The sequence below is a fragment of the Neolamprologus multifasciatus genome, chromosome 15 (genome assembly GCF_963576455.1).
Source record: "Neolamprologus multifasciatus chromosome 15, fNeoMul1.2, whole genome shotgun sequence".
Taxonomy (NCBI): domain Eukaryota; kingdom Metazoa; phylum Chordata; class Actinopteri; order Cichliformes; family Cichlidae; genus Neolamprologus; species Neolamprologus multifasciatus.
This window is the reverse complement of record NC_140453.1, coordinates 2359335-2376009: the sequence shown is the minus strand read 5'-3', so window position 1 is coordinate 2376009 and position 16675 is coordinate 2359335. Positions and strand designations below refer to the sequence as shown.

Genomic DNA, 16675 nt, shown 5'->3' with positions numbered 1-16675 from the left:
AAACCAGTGACTTCTACAATTAGCGGGGAGCTTAAAGCTAGCATACCTGAGACCCACGTGAACCTCTGTGATGCTGAGCTGTTAGGCATTAAAGGAAACCTTCTGCTAATAGTGGCTAAACATCAGGTTAGCATTGACTTTAGAGATGATCAGGCGAGTGGGGATTAGTTCACATCTTTTTCTTTAAAAAAATAAAACATTTCGCATCCATATTTGTCTTGAAGATATTCGATCAGATTGCTGCAATTTGTGTCGGCATGGAAAATATAGTGCAACATTCCCAACTTTGTATCACTCTAAACCTCACGAACTGGAATGGTCTCTACTTTCAAAGTCGGGAAAATTAAGAGTGGCATCTGCTGACTGCGTTCCAGACCTCGGTTGGCGGTGAATTTCCGAACGGACGGGACTTCATTTTCAGTTGAACGTTTTCCACGGCTTTGGGTCCATCTCTTCCAATCACGCATTAACAGCGAGCCAGTCCGGACCCTTCAGATGCAAAGCACTCTGGAGCTGGAGCACGATGGGCCTGGCTGCCTTCATGAGGACGTCTCCGCTGCCAGCTAGTGTTAACTCACTGTTCACGAGTGTGTGCACGACAAGTCTGATAAAAATCAAAGTCTATGCACATTTGCGTAGGTGTCTGGGTGCACACAAAGCGACTGGTGGTAGTGGCATATACCTGCAGGATCCAGCGTTTTCCCGAATGATTACATGGAATTTTACAGACTTGCAGGTACGGTCGTGGCCCAAGTAATAGGCCGAGCCAAGCAAACTGAATGAGACTGTGAAATGGATTTATTTTGACATTCTTCTTCTAGCTGGGTCTCAGGCCTGCCTCATCATTCCTCTCCCAGTATTGCAAATAAACTCATCTCCAAGCCGTTCCTCAAATAAGCACGCCGTCCCCGACGATGCACCTCGATAACAGCGGATTAGGTTGCCAAACTCAAATAGAGTGGGAAAAGGAGTCGTGAACAGAGGGACTGATGAGGTCAAAGCCTACGAGTATCCACAACCAAACACTGGATGCAAACAAAAAGAAATCTCTTGCATTTTTGGCGTCATTCCTTGCGTCGGCCCGGTCGACGTGGATGGCCCTCTTAAAGAGTCAAGTTCCTCTGTCTCCTGGAGAGCTCTTGAATGATAATCAGAGCGAACTGCAGGGTTTTAGTCAGTGAAAACATTCATTCTTCTGTTGTTCTGCAGGTGGTTTCACTCATCAGAAAATGAGTTTCATATTTAGGACCTACAACCTTTGACGACTTGAGTTAAACCAGGAAAGAAAAATGGCTCCAAGCCTTCAACAAAAAACATTCTAACACTTTATACACAGGATGATGTGACAAGTGCTACTCTACACTACTGTTCCTGATAGTAAACCTTAGTTATTGTGCAGGTGTGTATGGAAGGCAATTTAGAACATGTGTCTACTTTGGATCAATTATTTCTAATGAACTGTTTTTATTGAGAAAGTTCCTGCTGACAGGCGACGTTTCAAATTATTCACAGCTGTTGCCGTGTCAAGATGATCCTAAACCAGAAATACATGAAACAGTGATGCAACTCCACCTGCACAACCCAAAAGCAGAGAAGTGCTGGAGCGTTCATGTGTACTGAGGTGAACTGAGACTGCAGATCTGCAGACTTTGCAGCACCGTACTTGCAGATTTAGCCGAAGATGATTCATCGCAGGCTTTCTGCCCGACGTGGACTTAAATCACATGACTTTTACTTGAGTCAGACACAGGTATTAAAACTGATGACTAGGGATGCACCGATACCAATACTGTAAAATGTGTGTGTACTCATACTCGTAAAAGTTAACCGATACCAACTTATTTCATTAATCAGAGGGTGGCTTGTCATTTCTGTTGTAGTTTTTTAGATTGGCCACTAGGGGGCCCAATTATTATTTTATTTATTATTTATTTTATAATTTTTTATATTTTATTATTTATTTAATAATAATTATTTTGTTTGTTTGTTTACAATATGGACACTGCAATAATTTAAAAGTTTATTTTATTCCAAACAGAAGTGTTTATTTATTATTCTGAAAGCTCGAAACAGTGCCAATAGTTCAGTGATATTTTGTAAAATTACAATGTGGAGACTCTGCAATAATTTAACAGAAGTGCTTATTTTTCACTTGAAATTTTTTTGTGGTTATTTTTATTAAGATTTTATTTTTTATCGGCAGGGAATATAATAAAACCTGTCTTCCAATTAATTGTATTTGTGTGTGTGTGGTAGAAGTATCGTTTTTTGTACTCTGTATCGGCAAGTACTCAGATCCAAGTATCGGTATCGTATCGGTTTGAAAAAATTGGTATCGTTGCATCCCTACTGATGACTTTAGGGTAAGATTGGGAATATGCTTAAAACTAACTGCTTCATATAATGCCGAGGGCTTCTTTGGTTTTATAGTGCAAGAAACCAAAACAGCTCAAATATGGGGACAAAAGCACAGACAGAGCTAAAGTGCCTCCCCACCTAAACTAAAAATGACCAATTCTGAAAGGTGTTGAAGGTATCAGACACAATAAGGTTTCACTTTAATACACCTTTGTTCCCTACATCTTGATGCATTCTCAATCATCCAGGAAAATAAATCTCCAAAAGTTGATTCTGTTCATCTGGACGAAACGTTTCTCCCAGAAAACGCTACGTCCAGATGAACAGAATCAACTTTTGGAGATTTGTTCCCCACAGTTTTAAATAACTTACCCATTCGTGTAAGAATGACTGAATCAACTCGGTAAGTACTCCACAGAGGAAATCACGCCATAACAGCACAGATAGCAATTATATGGCTTTGGCTTTTTGAAGCGGGCCTATAAGAAAAAAGAAAAGTGACAACCTGTTTAGAACAACATTCACAGCTTGACGTGAGAGTCTAGGATGCTATAAAAGTCATGCTGCAGCCAAAGTCGGGATAGACAGAATCTCTGCTGAAAACAGATGAAGGTTTTTTGTCCCGTGTTTTCTGTTTTGTTACAGTTTGCTGTTTTCTAAGACTTTGGTAAGCTCTACATACCACAGCCAGCAGGCCCGGCTACTCCACTTGCTACGTAGCTGATTGGCAGTCACCACAGGTTAGCTGGTAAGCAGAGAAAGCTGTAGAGTCTGAGCAAGACATCTCCAGGGTCTCATTATAAGCCTCATTCGCCAGCAGCTCAGATTCTTATGTCTGAGTGCCCAGGAGTAGCAAAAGGGCCCACTTCATCAGAAGCAGCCAGGGATACGCTGCTCCTCCGCTACGTCTATTCAGCGCTGAAGTGTGATATATTGTAGAAGTGACAGTCTGCCCTCAAATCCATTTACAATCAAGTGCAAAAATCTCCATGTAGTTTCTGATTCAGCTTTGATCCCCGACTGCACCACACCTTTATCTCATAATTACCTGAAAGGAAATACGCTGGGATTGTGTCGGTTTGGGTAGGAATTAGAGGAAAAGCCGGGAAAACGCCCATGCTGTGCAAACCCTGACAGTCATCCAGATGGTGGGATATAGAAAAATGGAAAAGAAGATTGGGCGATGCAGATTCGGGGTCTCGTGCAGGTTGCAGCGAATGCATGAAAGTGATCCTACGGAGCTGTTACGCAGCGACAAAGACAGAATGTGCAAGGATTATATTTCAATCAAGGATCTGAATCGTGCTGAGTTAAAGCCGCATTACAGCACGTTCCCGGAGCACGTGGGCCACAGTGATGAAGAGTTGGATGGTTGGTCTTTGCAGAAAACCATGTCTGCCCATTTGTTTGTGACTGTGCGACTCATCCACAAAGACGCCGAACATAAACACAACAACTACATACTTCAGAGAAGTGTCACAGAAAGACTTATGGTGTCTACAGATACTCATGTCTGCAAGGATAATCCCCGCTGTCTGTCAGACAGTAAGCCTTTGACACCGAGCGCCTTTAGCTGGTTAGCAAGTTAGCAAAAAGATAACGGTTTGCTAAAGACAAAAATAACCTTAGTTAGCTACAGCTTAAGACCAGATAGATGTAAGACATTTTATGCTCCTTTGAGTTAAATTGAGGGCCAACTTAACAACTTAAACCACAGAAAGAAAAGAAGAAACAAAAGTGTTTGGCTCCTGATGTTTGTCCGAGGCTCCGCTTAAAAGAAATTAGTCCTTGTTGTCATCTTTGTCACTCAAAGTTTCAATGGATTCAACTGCCTTGATTCCTAATGTGTAAAATGTGTCTCACTCTCTACACAAAACAATGTACCTCATATATATTTACAGTATCAGCTTCAGCCGTCGTCACTGGTAGCTAGCAGACAGGACTACTGGTTTGAGTGTCTTGGAAACAGATTTAAAATTGAAATGTCAGAGAAAAAACAACCAAAAACATTTAAAAAGTATGAATGCCTTTAGAATTTTCATTAAAGAATAATGAAACACACAAAAGTAATAAACTCATGAGACAGTTGGCTCACTAAATGGGAAGGGGACTGGTATTTGTTAAGGTCTTGCAGTCATGCGACTGCTAACTTTTCCACATTTTCAAATGTGTAACATTGTAGCAGTTGCAGTTCTACTAAAGACCAGTCCATGACCACCTGCCAACCACTGTGAGGATAAGATGTAGCCTAGTAGCTGCTAGAGGCTGAAGGCGGTCATGATCAAACTGACTGCCATCTTGCTAGATGCCATCTTGCAGGATAAAAGACATGCTATCCAGCATGTCTTTTATCCTGTCTTCCTTCTCTCACCCCAACCGGTCGCAGCAGATGGCCCCGCCCCTCCCAGAGCCTGGTTCTGCCGGAGGTTTCTTCCTGTTAAAAGGGAGTTTTTCCTTCCCACTGTCGCCAAAGTGCTTGCTCATAGGGGGTCATATGATTGTTGGGCTTTTCTCTGTATCTATGAAGCGCCTTGAGGCAACTTTTGTTGTGATTTGGCGCTATATAAATAAAATTGAATTGAATTGAATTGAATAGAGATTGACGACCCCCTGGCAACCACCGGGAAAAATGTGTGTTGACGCTCACAGAAAACTGATGCTATCTCACGTGCAAAATGAAACTGTTTACTAAAGAGTACTGACTCAAAAACCTTTGATTGCCTCGGCCGCTAACAGATTGCCCCAGTGCCTCCTTTGCATGGACGATACCTGGTCTGCACTCACCAACTACTCCCCTAGAAGTGTGACACAAATGGGAAATGGAGACGGTGAATTGGTGAAGCGCAACTTTTATACACACATATTTAAACACTTCCTAATGATCTTGGTCAGGAACCCCTCCAGCTGGTAAACTGGAGCCACTGACCTTCTGATTATTAGACTACCTGCTCTACCGCCCGAGTCACATCTAATAGTAGCAGTTAAAACTGAGTCTCAACAGGATTAAAAATGTGAGGAAAACTGGTTTAAAAGTAACTGAAATAACATAATTTAGTGTTCAAGATGCTCCCACGAGTAATCGATCAATTTTAAAATTTGCTTTTATCGGAGCAGAACCAAAAAGCTGACCAGGTATCACAGAAGGTAGGAAGAAACAGAGGGGGCGAGAGTGACACTGATTTAGGCCACAAAAATAATGCAAAAATTAAATTTTAATTTTCTTTCTTTCTTTCTTTTTATGCAAAAAACAACTTTATGTATTCAAAGCACAACCTTGAGTTTGATTCCAAACTTGATTTAGGAAAATTACACGAATACCAACAGTACAGTTCATTAATCATCAGAAGAGCAGAACACACGACAAAATGGTTATAGAGCACAGTTTAATAAGACATCCTTCTCAGTCTAGCATCTGTGACCCCCCCCCCCAACCAAAAAAAACAAAAACTGAACTAAAGTTCATAAAGGCACGCACGACATCTACATATGGAAGAACAGAGCAAAGGAAATAAATCTACTGGGGGCCATGTGTGGAAAGTCTTCCTTTGGCCTTTCATGTAAAAATTTCATAAAATTAAACTAAATCGTGTGAAAAATGTTGTTTCCTCCATCAGGTCCTGTGTCAGGCTTTTCTTTGTGCAGCTAAAAAACAACTATGGAGCCAACCAAGCACCACGTCGACACAACAGTCAAAACACATATATACTTTATTTCAAACTGCTGCAACAGGGGCACTAAAAACAAACTGCAGAGACACACACAACCCCCCCTCGAGTTAAACTCACTTGGATAGAAAATATCCTCAGTTTAAAAGTCGTGAATAAAACGGAAGCAGACGAGAACATATGGTGGACGAAATGGTTTGGAAAACATCGCCGTGCAGCTTTTATCAGGCTGACATAAGAAGGAAGGAGAAAAGAAAAAGGAACACTTGTTAGATTATAAGAGCACAGTTTGGTGCGGCTTTCCAACCTTAAAAAAAAAGAAAAACAATTTATGAACTTTCAGAAATAAATAGAAAAAACAGGACAGACACCAACCTCACTGCTCTGTGACATTTTCAGACTGTGAGAGAAATAAACTGAAACCTTTTCACAGAAAACCAGCGACAACAACACACACACTCACACTCACGTGTCTGTACAGTCCCTCTCACACACACACACACACACATCTCTGCGGCTATTGATTAAGTGGACTGACTGACTTCACAACACACTGATAAACCGACAGTGCAAAATTTCCGACGGCTGCAGAGAACTAAAAATAAAAGCAAAGGCGATTCACCAACAGGACAAACTGAGACACCTTTGTACAATCCTTAAATGAATTCAGTGTCTCGCGCTTTTTTCTTTATTTTATTCTTAACGTTAAAGATGGAATGAAGCTCCAGAGAAGCCAGTGGGGGGGTGCTGGGGGGGGAGGAGTTAAGTGCTGCGCCGAAGATAAAAGAAACGAGTTATTGTAAGGTGATGTTATTTTACCTTCTTTTTTAACTCCTTCATTAAACGCATTTAAAACAATGTTTAAAGAACAGGTCACCTACATAAAAACACTCTGGAGCACCTTTTTCATGAACGTGAATTCACACAGAATTAGGATATAAAAAAAAGAAGCCAAAAACAGGTGATTCTGGTCGTTCTAAAGGCAGCGATCTCGACTGGTGGCACTAAGTTTGGACACGAACGTAGACACGAGTCAATCCAGTCAACCGACTACAGTGCATTGCAAAGGTGTTTCTCATCTATGGGGTTATAACGAATGACCTCTGACCTTGTGTGGCAGGGAAGCCGAGGTCACCCTGGTCCTCTACACCTGTATGATGGTGAAATGCGTTCTTTCCAAAGTTAGGTGAATTCTCTGGGGGGGGGAAAAGGCAGAGACGCCTGGAAGAAGAAATAAAGAGAAACGGCGCTCGGCTCACGGGGCTTTTCCCTTCCTCTGTTGGTTTCTCATCCCGCAAGGCTAGTCGAATGTTTTCTGACTACACCCGGGTTTTACAGTACCTCACAGTCCTTTGGGTTTGTCTCAAGAGTTCTGAGTCTCAGAAACAGTTTCCTGAATGAATCCAGTCACAGGATGTGGAAGGATGCTAAACTGTCTGTTAACTGGATAGAAGGAGTTACAGAGATCCTGCTCCTGTTGCTTTCTCCCGCTCCTTTTTCTGCTTCACCACTCGGCATCCCCGATGGCTTTGGAGAAGACGTAGTCTCTCCCGTTCAGATTCATGATCCCATCCTTCAGGTGGAATTTCCATTTGTTCTTACTTCTGTGAATCTGCAGAGTAAAGAGAAGGAAATGAGTGTTGTAGGCGTCAAGGACAGATGGACATTGTTTCAGCTTACAGTGGACGCAGGCTGATGTCTTTAGCCTCTGCGCGCCGAGCCAGACAAACTCACTGTGGCATTAACCGCTGCTGGAGCCTTTCTCCACTGAATTAGCATCAAATAATGTAACAACTCGATGCTTTGTGATGGGAATCAAAGGCAAACGGTGAAGACTCACATCAAAGGAATGTGAAATACCTCTTTAACGATTTCTGACATTTTCCCCCCAAAACGAGGAGGCTGCTGAGAAAAACTATTTAAGCCCCGTCCTTCAATCTACAGCAGCCTTTTCAGCGCCCTGAATGATAGTGGCAAACAAAGGCTGACAGCGATGCTGAGTACCAATCACATTAACACGGTAAAACTGCTCTGCGCTGTTATTTTATAATCTCTTTGTTTTCACTGCTTCTGCAAATCTCAGCGTTAACGTCTTTGTCTGGATGCTGATGTGAAACTAAACGAGTCGGATATGCATAAAAGCCAACGGGCCCCAGCGCAGGAGGATCTATATCAAGACATGTCATAAAAGTACCAAAGAGGCACTCGCATATTTATACACAGGCAGGTTTGAACACACTGCAGCCTTTCAGAATATATCACTTCCTACCTTGTCGTACTGGCACACCACTACGTTGTCTGTTTCAAACAGCTCCTGGTCCTCTTCGTCGCTGACGTCGTCTCCACTGTTCAGCGGCTCCTGAGTAGGAAACCAAACCAATCAGATTCATCACAAATGTTTGCTGCTCAGGAATGTGGTTTAAGATTCAGGATTTTCTTTATTTAAACAGTAAAAGCACAAATCTAGATTGCAACAAGTAATAGTTTGATTTTAAACCCGTTCTCCTTTTTGCCTTATACCAAACAGTGCCAAATATAACCTGCTGTGTTATAAAATCTTCTGCAGAAAAGCCACACAAACTACAGAGTAACCTTTGTAGTAGGGCTGCCACAAATGATTATTTTGATAGTCGACTAGTCAGATCATCATCCATTGGACGTAAAACGTACAGCTTATTGCACCAGCAGCATCTGCTCTTATATAACTATCATTAGCTTACAGCTTTAAGTGTTTAAGGTATGTGCTAACTAAAAATAAAGACAAGATGATAGTTTATTAAATTTTAATAAAATTTGCAGATTGTTTCGGTGAAATTTAATAAACTCCTTGCTATCTAAAATATAACAGGACACCGGAGTAAATTCTCCAGCATCTCACACTTCTGATAATCAGCTGTCTGCTTGACGTTTATTCAGCTGTGTAAAAACTATAACTTTAATCTCAGCCAAACCGATTTACTCAGGAACAAATAAAATACTAAAAAAAGCCAAACAATAACATTTTGAAGTTATCTAAGTAACTTATATATCATGTTTAACCTGAGTAGCGAAAGACAGCGGTGGGTTTGAAAACGATTAGCCGGGAGTCCGGTGTTCTCACGGCTCTAGTTAGCCTAGCCCCCGGCTAGCTATCGAGCTAGTGGCTAACAGACGTCTCCGAAAACGTCGGAGCGCTTTTGAAAATATGTGGTGTCTTGATAAACTGAGCAGATATTTGAGGTTTACACAGCTACATTCTCGCCTGAAAATATGTTAAGCGTTTATTTTGTGACCCAGAAAGAATAATAAGAGTAATATTAAAACTAACTAGCTGCCGCCATTGTTGGAAACTGAGCTGGGCTGCGCTATGAATTCTGGGACACAGCTTCTTCTTCTTCTTCGGGGTTTAACGGCAGCTGGCATCCTTGTACATGCAGTGCTGCCATCTTCTGTTTCAGTCCGTTATTACACTCTTAAATCCTACTACTTATTCCTGCGTCTTTTGTGATCTTACAAAGCTTCAAACGACGTGTCGACTATTAAATCAGTCGATTTTGATAGTTGACGTAATCGTGAGTAGTCAACTAATCGTGGCAACCCTACTTTGTAGTGTAGCAATAAGCAGCTTTTTCTTTCCCCAAACCTCTGTTGAGCTGGGGCGCTGACCGGATCCCTTAAAAAGCAACCTGGATGGATCAGGGTAACAAAGTTCTGCAGAAATGATGCTTTTGTAGTCTAACCCTGAAGCAGCATCACTGTGGCTCTTTCAGGGTGAGAAATAAAAGACTATGCAGCAAGACAGTTGCCACAAACTGATGGTGTTTCTGTTTCGTTGCCCCAACTATGACAACGGGGTTTCTTCTGGCAGGTTTTTGCAAAGCCACTCCAATCCAACAGCTACCTGTGGAAAGCTACTGCTAGCTACTCTGGAAAACAAAAGCTGTGAAGAGGGGCAGAAACATCAGTGCTACAAGTCTACGGCTTTCTTACTTCATAATAAATGACCATAAAATTCTTGCCTACTGCTACTTTAACGTGCGAGTTTTTGAACACTCTTATTTCCTCCCTCACTCACCTCTTCAACCTGCCCATCTTCTGCTCCATCCTTGTCTTTCTCCTCATCGTCATCTTCGTCGTACTCCTCCTCATCCTCGTCCTCTTCTGAAGACGTGTCTCCGTTTCCGTCCACCTGCAGCATCATGGGAGGCTGCTGTGCCTGAGGCTGGGCCTGTTGCTGCTGTTGGGCCTGGGGCTGCGCTGAGGCTTGTGGTGCAGTCGCTCCTGGGGCCTGCTGGACCTGCTGGACCTGAGCTGTCGCTGCCTGGCTGGGCTGTGGCGCCATAGCTGCTGCTTGCATCACCTGACGGTAGAAAGGAACTCAGAGTTTAAAAACATGTGCGCCCATATGATGTTAGCATTGCTTTAATGTGGGACAAAATAACCAGCTCTTTACTCAACACACTCCAACTCAAAGCCAAAATAAGGACAGGACAGCAAAAATGATGCGACTTCAAGGAGCATTTTTGTAGCAAAGATAAAGTCAGCCAGCAAGTCGCCATGTTGGGTATCAGGATATTTGTCTGTGTTAGCAAGTAAGCTAATGCTGGCCAACAGCTGAAAGAAAAAGTTATTAAAGAACCGAATTCATGGAGGGAAGAGCTCTGAGCTAATGTTAGCCTGTTGATTTAAAAGCTAACGTTGCAGATTTTTGCAGTGTAGCTCAGTAGCTAGTTGCACCAAAACTACATCTGAGTGGAAATGCTGTTTGTCAGTGTAATCGGCTAATGTGACACTGACTGATGCACGATGCTTTCACAGTGCAGGTGTTATTATTAATAACAAAGGTTTCCCAGAAGCTCCTCTAAAACATTAAACAGACTAATTTCTCTAAACAACAAAGAGAACAGAAATGGAGGAAACACTACTATAGAGCATAAACTACTTCCATATAAATGAAATGAGTCCAGGAGGAACTGAAGTTCTGACCTGTGTATTGCCTTGGACTTTGTTTCCTGGGGTTAAGACAATCTGCTGCGGCTGTATGATGACTCCTGCTTGCTGGGACAGGCCTCCCGGCAGAGGAGCCAGAACCTAAACAGATATTAGAGAAGGAAAAAAACCAAACACGACATGTAAACTATTTTAAAACAAGATCTCCAGCTGAATATGCACGACACTTTTGCAACATTTTAACCGACTCAATTTAAACTGAATGAATGAAATTTGGCACTAGTTTTGATCTGAATCTGTGTTTTTATTTAGGAAAATTCACAAGTAGTGGAGTCATGGATCTATTTCTTTTGGGGTAAGCTCTGAGCAATCAGCATCCTCCCGATTTCCCAGAATCATTTCATGTTTTTCATGGCACTTCTTACACATTTCGAGGTTATTTTTCCAAGAATTGATTCTTCCACTGTGTCAGAGCCACAGGGCCCACAGATATGTAGCCTTATTTAACCTACTTGTCACAAACGGACACTGAACTGATTACGCAAATAAATCAGACACACCACGACTTTTTTTCCCCACCTCTCTCCATTTGGCTTTATTTTTATGTCATAAGCAGCCCTGCCCCTCTGCATGACAGTTCTTACCTGCTGTATTACCGGCGCCTGCACGCCACCAGGCTGCATCTGCTGCTGCAGGAGGATCTGCTGCTGGGGCTGGATGATGTACTGAGCCCCGTTGGGACCACGGACTAACTGCAGGATCTGGCCTGAGACGTCAAAACAAAGCGTGTGGGTGCACGTTGTGCAAATATAGTTTCACACATGAAGATAGTTCGGAGAGAAAGGAGCATTTCTTTGCAATTTAATGCAAATAAACATGTTTTACCTTGGCTGGTGAGGAGCTGTTGGTATTGGGTGACCGCTGTGGGCAAAGCCAGGGTTGCTGCGGTAGCTGCTGCACTCTAGAGGAGGAAAGAAGAACACACGCGGTGACAAGCGTGCAAAATAATACAGAAGCTGAGGATTTCAGGGTTCAAGAATGAAAGACTTCAATGTTAAGTACTTCATGTTTTTGAACTTCTTTACAATTTGCAGCACTGAACTTCAGATCGCATTGACTGACATGATAAAAGCAGCATGTTTGTCCTCTCGCTGCATCTACAAAGCCACTGCAAAACGATTAAAAATTGGCAAGTGAAGCTTTAAAGAACCGTTTGAGGATTATACAAAAATCACTTCCAGAAAACAGAAAGAAGCAGCAGCAGAGATGAAAGCTTCATATGGACAGATGCCGCGTTAAACATGTGCTGTTGAAAAAAGTGAAAAAGATTTCCTGCATATTTCACTCGATGAAGGAAAGGCGTGTTTGTCAGTGCGTATTAGACACAGCAGTAGCATGTGGGAGGATGCATTACTGCTGGCTTATACCCACTGCAGTCCTGGCTATTAAAATAGTCCGTTAATCTCTTCCAAGCCCTGTTGCCCCATCCGTGGGACACTTGATCAATCATTCTGGACTAAGGAAGAAGCCTGCAGAGACCCTCTGTTGTTTCTCACTTCTACTCAAAGAAAATATGTCTGAATTTGTTAAAAACGTAAAATGAGCAGCACTTCGTTCTGTTCATCACACATATGGATATCGCATCACTTATGTCTGCTAATAAACACATTTGCTACTTTTTATATGCCTCCCCGAACAACAGTTTCATTTATTTTTGGTGCCATGATCCACTCACCATCCCCGTTCCACCCATGTGTATAAGCTTAGATTCCTGAACGATGACTTGCTGCTGGGGAGCTGCAGAGACAAACATTTTCAGGTCAATTGCTCATATTTTTTATAAAATGTACAAAGAATGCACACGATCAGTAAGCATTCATTGTTTCCTGTGCCAGTTCGGCTAATAACTCAAAGCTGCAGGCGACATTTTTAGTGCCCAAAAAGGCGTTCACGGGTTTTTGCACTTGTTCAGAAATGTTTTTACCACTGTGTGCCACTGCTGGCTAACCTTGCTGCTGCTGGGGCGGCAGGATGACTTGCTGGGACTGAGCTGGCTGGGTCACCTGCTGGACTTGTTGGACCTGCTGAACCTGTTGTTGCTGCTGCTGTGCGGCCTGCAGGGCTGTCTGCTCGTCAGTATGGAAGCCCTCCACTGCCTTCGACTGCAAAAGCTTGTTCTCCCATAGCTGTAGAGACAAACGGAGGCAGCACAAAGACGTGTGTTAGAAAGCTGCCATTTAAATCCATGCTAACATGTTTTCAAATGAAAATCTCCATCCAGGTAAATGTTTAGCGCAGATTCTGTCATTATCGACACACCTGTAAACACATCACACTGACCAGACCTGCCGATCGTTTAAATTAATTCAGTTTTATTTTTATAGTCACAACAACAGTCACCTTCAAGGTGCTTCATATTGTAAGGTACAATAATACAGAGAAAACCTAACAATCATATGACCCCCTATGAGCAAGTGTTTGGTGACAGTGGGAAGGAAAATCTCCCTTTTAACAGGAAGAAACCTCCAACACAACCAGGCTCAGGGAGGGAACCAGGTAAAAGAGACTCTGGAAGAGAGCCAGACATCAATATTAACTAATGGGGTCAAATAAACTGGTTTAATCCATGAAGCTAAGACTGAATTTTTTGCTTATTTGTGTCAATCACGTTGCGTAGGTAGGCTTATGTGCCATAGCCTCCTCTTGAATTGAGCATATCATGCAGTGTACACACTGTTTGAGTTGTCATTTCAATGGTATTCAGACACCACCTTCTCACAGGCATACGCAGGTGTTATAACAGTACAGCAACACTGAAAGTCACACTGGAATATAAGGTGGTGATTGCACCAGAAAACTCATACAGAAGTCGCTGCAAAGCAAATTCTGCAACACATCAGTGGCAGTGAGAGCACCATCCATCAAAGGAAACCATGGTAACCGCGGCGGGGGGGGGGCACAAGACATGAAATTTTTGTGAGTTAATCAGAAAGTTTCCAGAAGTCTGTTTTCTGTCCATCCAGACAACAACTACAACAGCTTCCAAACTAGGAAGTGGTCAGCAGTTATTCCAAAGCGGAGCGTGCTACAGTAAGCTTTACTACAAAGAGCGCACACCTCTGCAGGAGGCGGCATTTCCCCTGCAGTTGCTATATACAGGCGCAACACTGATAGGGACGGTTACCGTTTTCAGCTCCAGGAGAACTTGCTCATCTACTCCCTCGTCCAGGAACAGCTCTCGCACCTCATTGATCACATCGTCAATCACATTCTTGTATAATTTAGGCTGTGAGGAAGAAAAAAAGAAGAAAAGAGGAAAGAAACTTTTACAGTATGCCGTTTATATTAGAGACACTTTTGCTTTTTCCAGTAAAGCATGAACATGTCTGCTACAGTCAGTATTGATCATTATGAGTTTGGGTTTTATGTCAAAATTAGCCCTCAACAGTGTACTTAGCAAACACACCTCCTCTTGGGGCTTCCCAGCTGCCAAAACGACAACAAAACATTGAGTATACAGCTGATTGTGTTATAATTATCACGTTTATTTACGCCTTGCCACACTGACTTTCGTTGGTATGACACGGTAATAGTTGTTGCACGCGGGCAGCTAAACTGTAAAACTGCCCCCACTTGAATATCATGTGTGGGGGTTTGTGCTGCAGCGTTTCCACGGCACTACGTGCCTTGTTATGCTAACCCATATAAACTAGCTCTTTATGTTATTACTACTAAGGTAAACATCATGTCCCCGGGGTCTGAACTGCGCGCGCGCTGGAAAAAGGAAACATAACGTTTATAGCTCCGCCAGGGCCCAACGGTCCCGTCTCAGCGGAGTGATATGAGGCTGAAACAAAGCGACACGCGCGGGCCACCGCACTGCGCTGCCCCGATGTCCGCAGCGCAGACCTCGGTCTCTCCTTCCCTCCCCCTCGGCCTGTCTGCTCCTCACTATTTAAAGCTCAGTCTGCTGTTTATATGTAGAGCCGATGACGTAGCGTCGAGTAGCACCTTCCCATCCCGGGCAGTCTATATTAGAGAGCCAATATGGCTGTATAAAAACCAGGCAGCGAAAAGGAGGAGGGCCAGAACCGAGAGAGAAGGGAGACGAGGAAGCCATTTTACGGAGCCGCAGAGTGCGCGCTCGACAGCCTTTTTCTTTTAAATAGTGTGTGGCGGAATGTGAAGGACATTTTCGGTGTCTTATCTTATCAGTGCTCAGCTTTGGCTAAATATTTTTTGGCTCTGCTGGCAGGTAGCAAGGACAAATTTGATATGGTATGGGTTAAAGAAGTGGTTTGGGACGGCTACCCTGCCTTCTGGTCGTGGAATGGTGGACAATGATGAGACAGTTGACGACTTTCTACTGAGGAGGCTTTAATATATATATTTATATAAACTATATATATTAAACGCTCAATTCTCTCGCCGTGGATGATGACAATGTGCTTTGCGTACATCTGTATTTTCATAAGCTATCCAATAATAAAAGCTTAAATTGACAATTTCTTTAAGCAAGCATTTTAGACAACCTGGCAGCTCAAGCGTCCACCAAAATGAATTTAGCCATACACGCTATTAAGACTGTGATCACGTAAAGTAACCTTCCAACTAATGAAAGCTTCAACCTGCCGATAAACCACTAAACTAGAATTACATCTTCATCGCTAAACCTCAGTTTCTACACGTGTTCTTATTTTACTCAAACACTGCCTCTCTAAAGTAAGCCATTCCTCCTCCGAGATGGTTTCAAATGAAAGAACTACCTAGTTTCGAAAAGTAATTATAATGGCCGATTGACTGAAACTTAAGTATTCCCTTTAATAGATATAACAGTGAAGTGTTTGTTAAAGCAGACTCATTTTACTGTAATACATAAAACCAGCTCGTCGACAGCTTTCCAATAACTTTACCCCCATTTCCCCCGCTGACAATCCTTAGAGATTGATCCTTACCACTGGGTTCGAGTTAGCCGAGCTCGCCATTATACGCGTAGTGTAAAAACCACACGGAAATAGGCGAGGAATAGAGCCAAAAATTACGAAAAACGATTTAAAACAACTGGGAAAGATATTTTAAAACAGCCGGCATCACTTTTGTAAATAAAACACAGTTTAGGCGGTCTTATTTACAATCCCGGGCTGCGACTCCCCAGCCGTCCTCCTTCCGTCGTTGTCCTGCTTTATATACTGAGCGAAGAAGCTGCGAGTGCGCGAGACATAGGGCAGGGTCAGGTCGCACATAGCGCGAGATTTCGTGGGGAGTATGACGACCAATCAATAGAGCCGCTCATGGGAAATGTAGTTTAATAATATTTTTTTCTTTTTAGAGAACGGAACTGAATCCTCAGTGATCGCATTAGCTTAATGCTCTGTGATCTTGTTTATTGAGTCAGGGAAAGTGTAAGTATTACGAACCATGTGATGAATTAAAAATAGAGGAATTAATTAGATAAAAGTAGCTGGTTACTTAAAATGCTAATAAAAGCCTATTAGCATATAGCTAAGTCATTTTAAATTAACTTATTTCATTTTTTCTTTCTTTTCTTTCTATTCTTTTTCCTGTTTTCCATCATATATTAGAACTGTATGCTGCAATGATGGATGCTCATATTAAATATGGGAAAACATTCAAATAATGCCTTCAGCATATGTACAAATCATGAGCTAAAAGCTCAGGCCTTGGGGTGGCTTTAGACAGGTTTTCTCAGGGGTTTCTGAGGG

General features: G+C 42.5%; 1 protein-coding gene across 3 annotated transcripts; it reads right to left on the bottom strand.

Annotated features, from left to right (window-relative positions):
• Positions 1-187: 187 nt before the first annotated feature.
• gtf2a1 (general transcription factor IIA, 1) lies at positions 188-16147 on the bottom strand. Of its 3 annotated transcripts, XM_085132167.1 has the most exons (13): positions 15908-16147; positions 14137-14238; positions 12961-13138; positions 12688-12749; positions 11838-11913; positions 11597-11718; positions 10989-11093; positions 10078-10362; positions 8293-8382; positions 4963-7635; positions 3407-4670; positions 2727-2837; positions 188-2593 (listed from the first exon to the last, which is right to left on the bottom strand). In XM_085132167.1, exons 1-10 carry the CDS (start codon positions 15935-15937, stop codon positions 7528-7530), a joined length of 1158 nt encoding a protein of 385 aa, XP_084988293.1. In that variant the 5' UTR covers positions 15938-16147; the 3' UTR covers positions 188-2593; positions 2727-2837; positions 3407-4670; positions 4963-7527. The 3 variants fall into 3 exon arrangements, with proteins under 3 accessions (XP_084988293.1, XP_084988294.1, XP_084988295.1); XM_085132168.1 differs by having other exon boundaries at positions 2727-3599; positions 7132-7635; XM_085132169.1 differs by lacking the exon at positions 3407-4670 and having other exon boundaries at positions 7132-7635.
• Between the last annotated feature and the right edge of the window lie 528 nt (positions 16148-16675).

What these genes read in the sequence shown, in the direction of transcription:
- gtf2a1 (XM_085132167.1), bottom strand. Translation starts at nt 15,937, where the DNA reads ATGGCGAGCTCGGCTAACTCGAACCCAGTG. An exon ending in CGGCTAACTCGAACCCAGTG is followed by an intron (nt 14,239 to 15,907) that starts GTAAGGATCAAT and finishes TCTTCCTCACAG; the next exon opens with CCTAAATTATACAAGAATGT. An exon ending in ACAGCTCCTCACCAGCCAAG is followed by an intron (nt 11,719 to 11,837) that starts GTAAAACATGTT and finishes TTGACGTCTCAG; the next exon opens with GCCAGATCCTGCAGTTAGTC.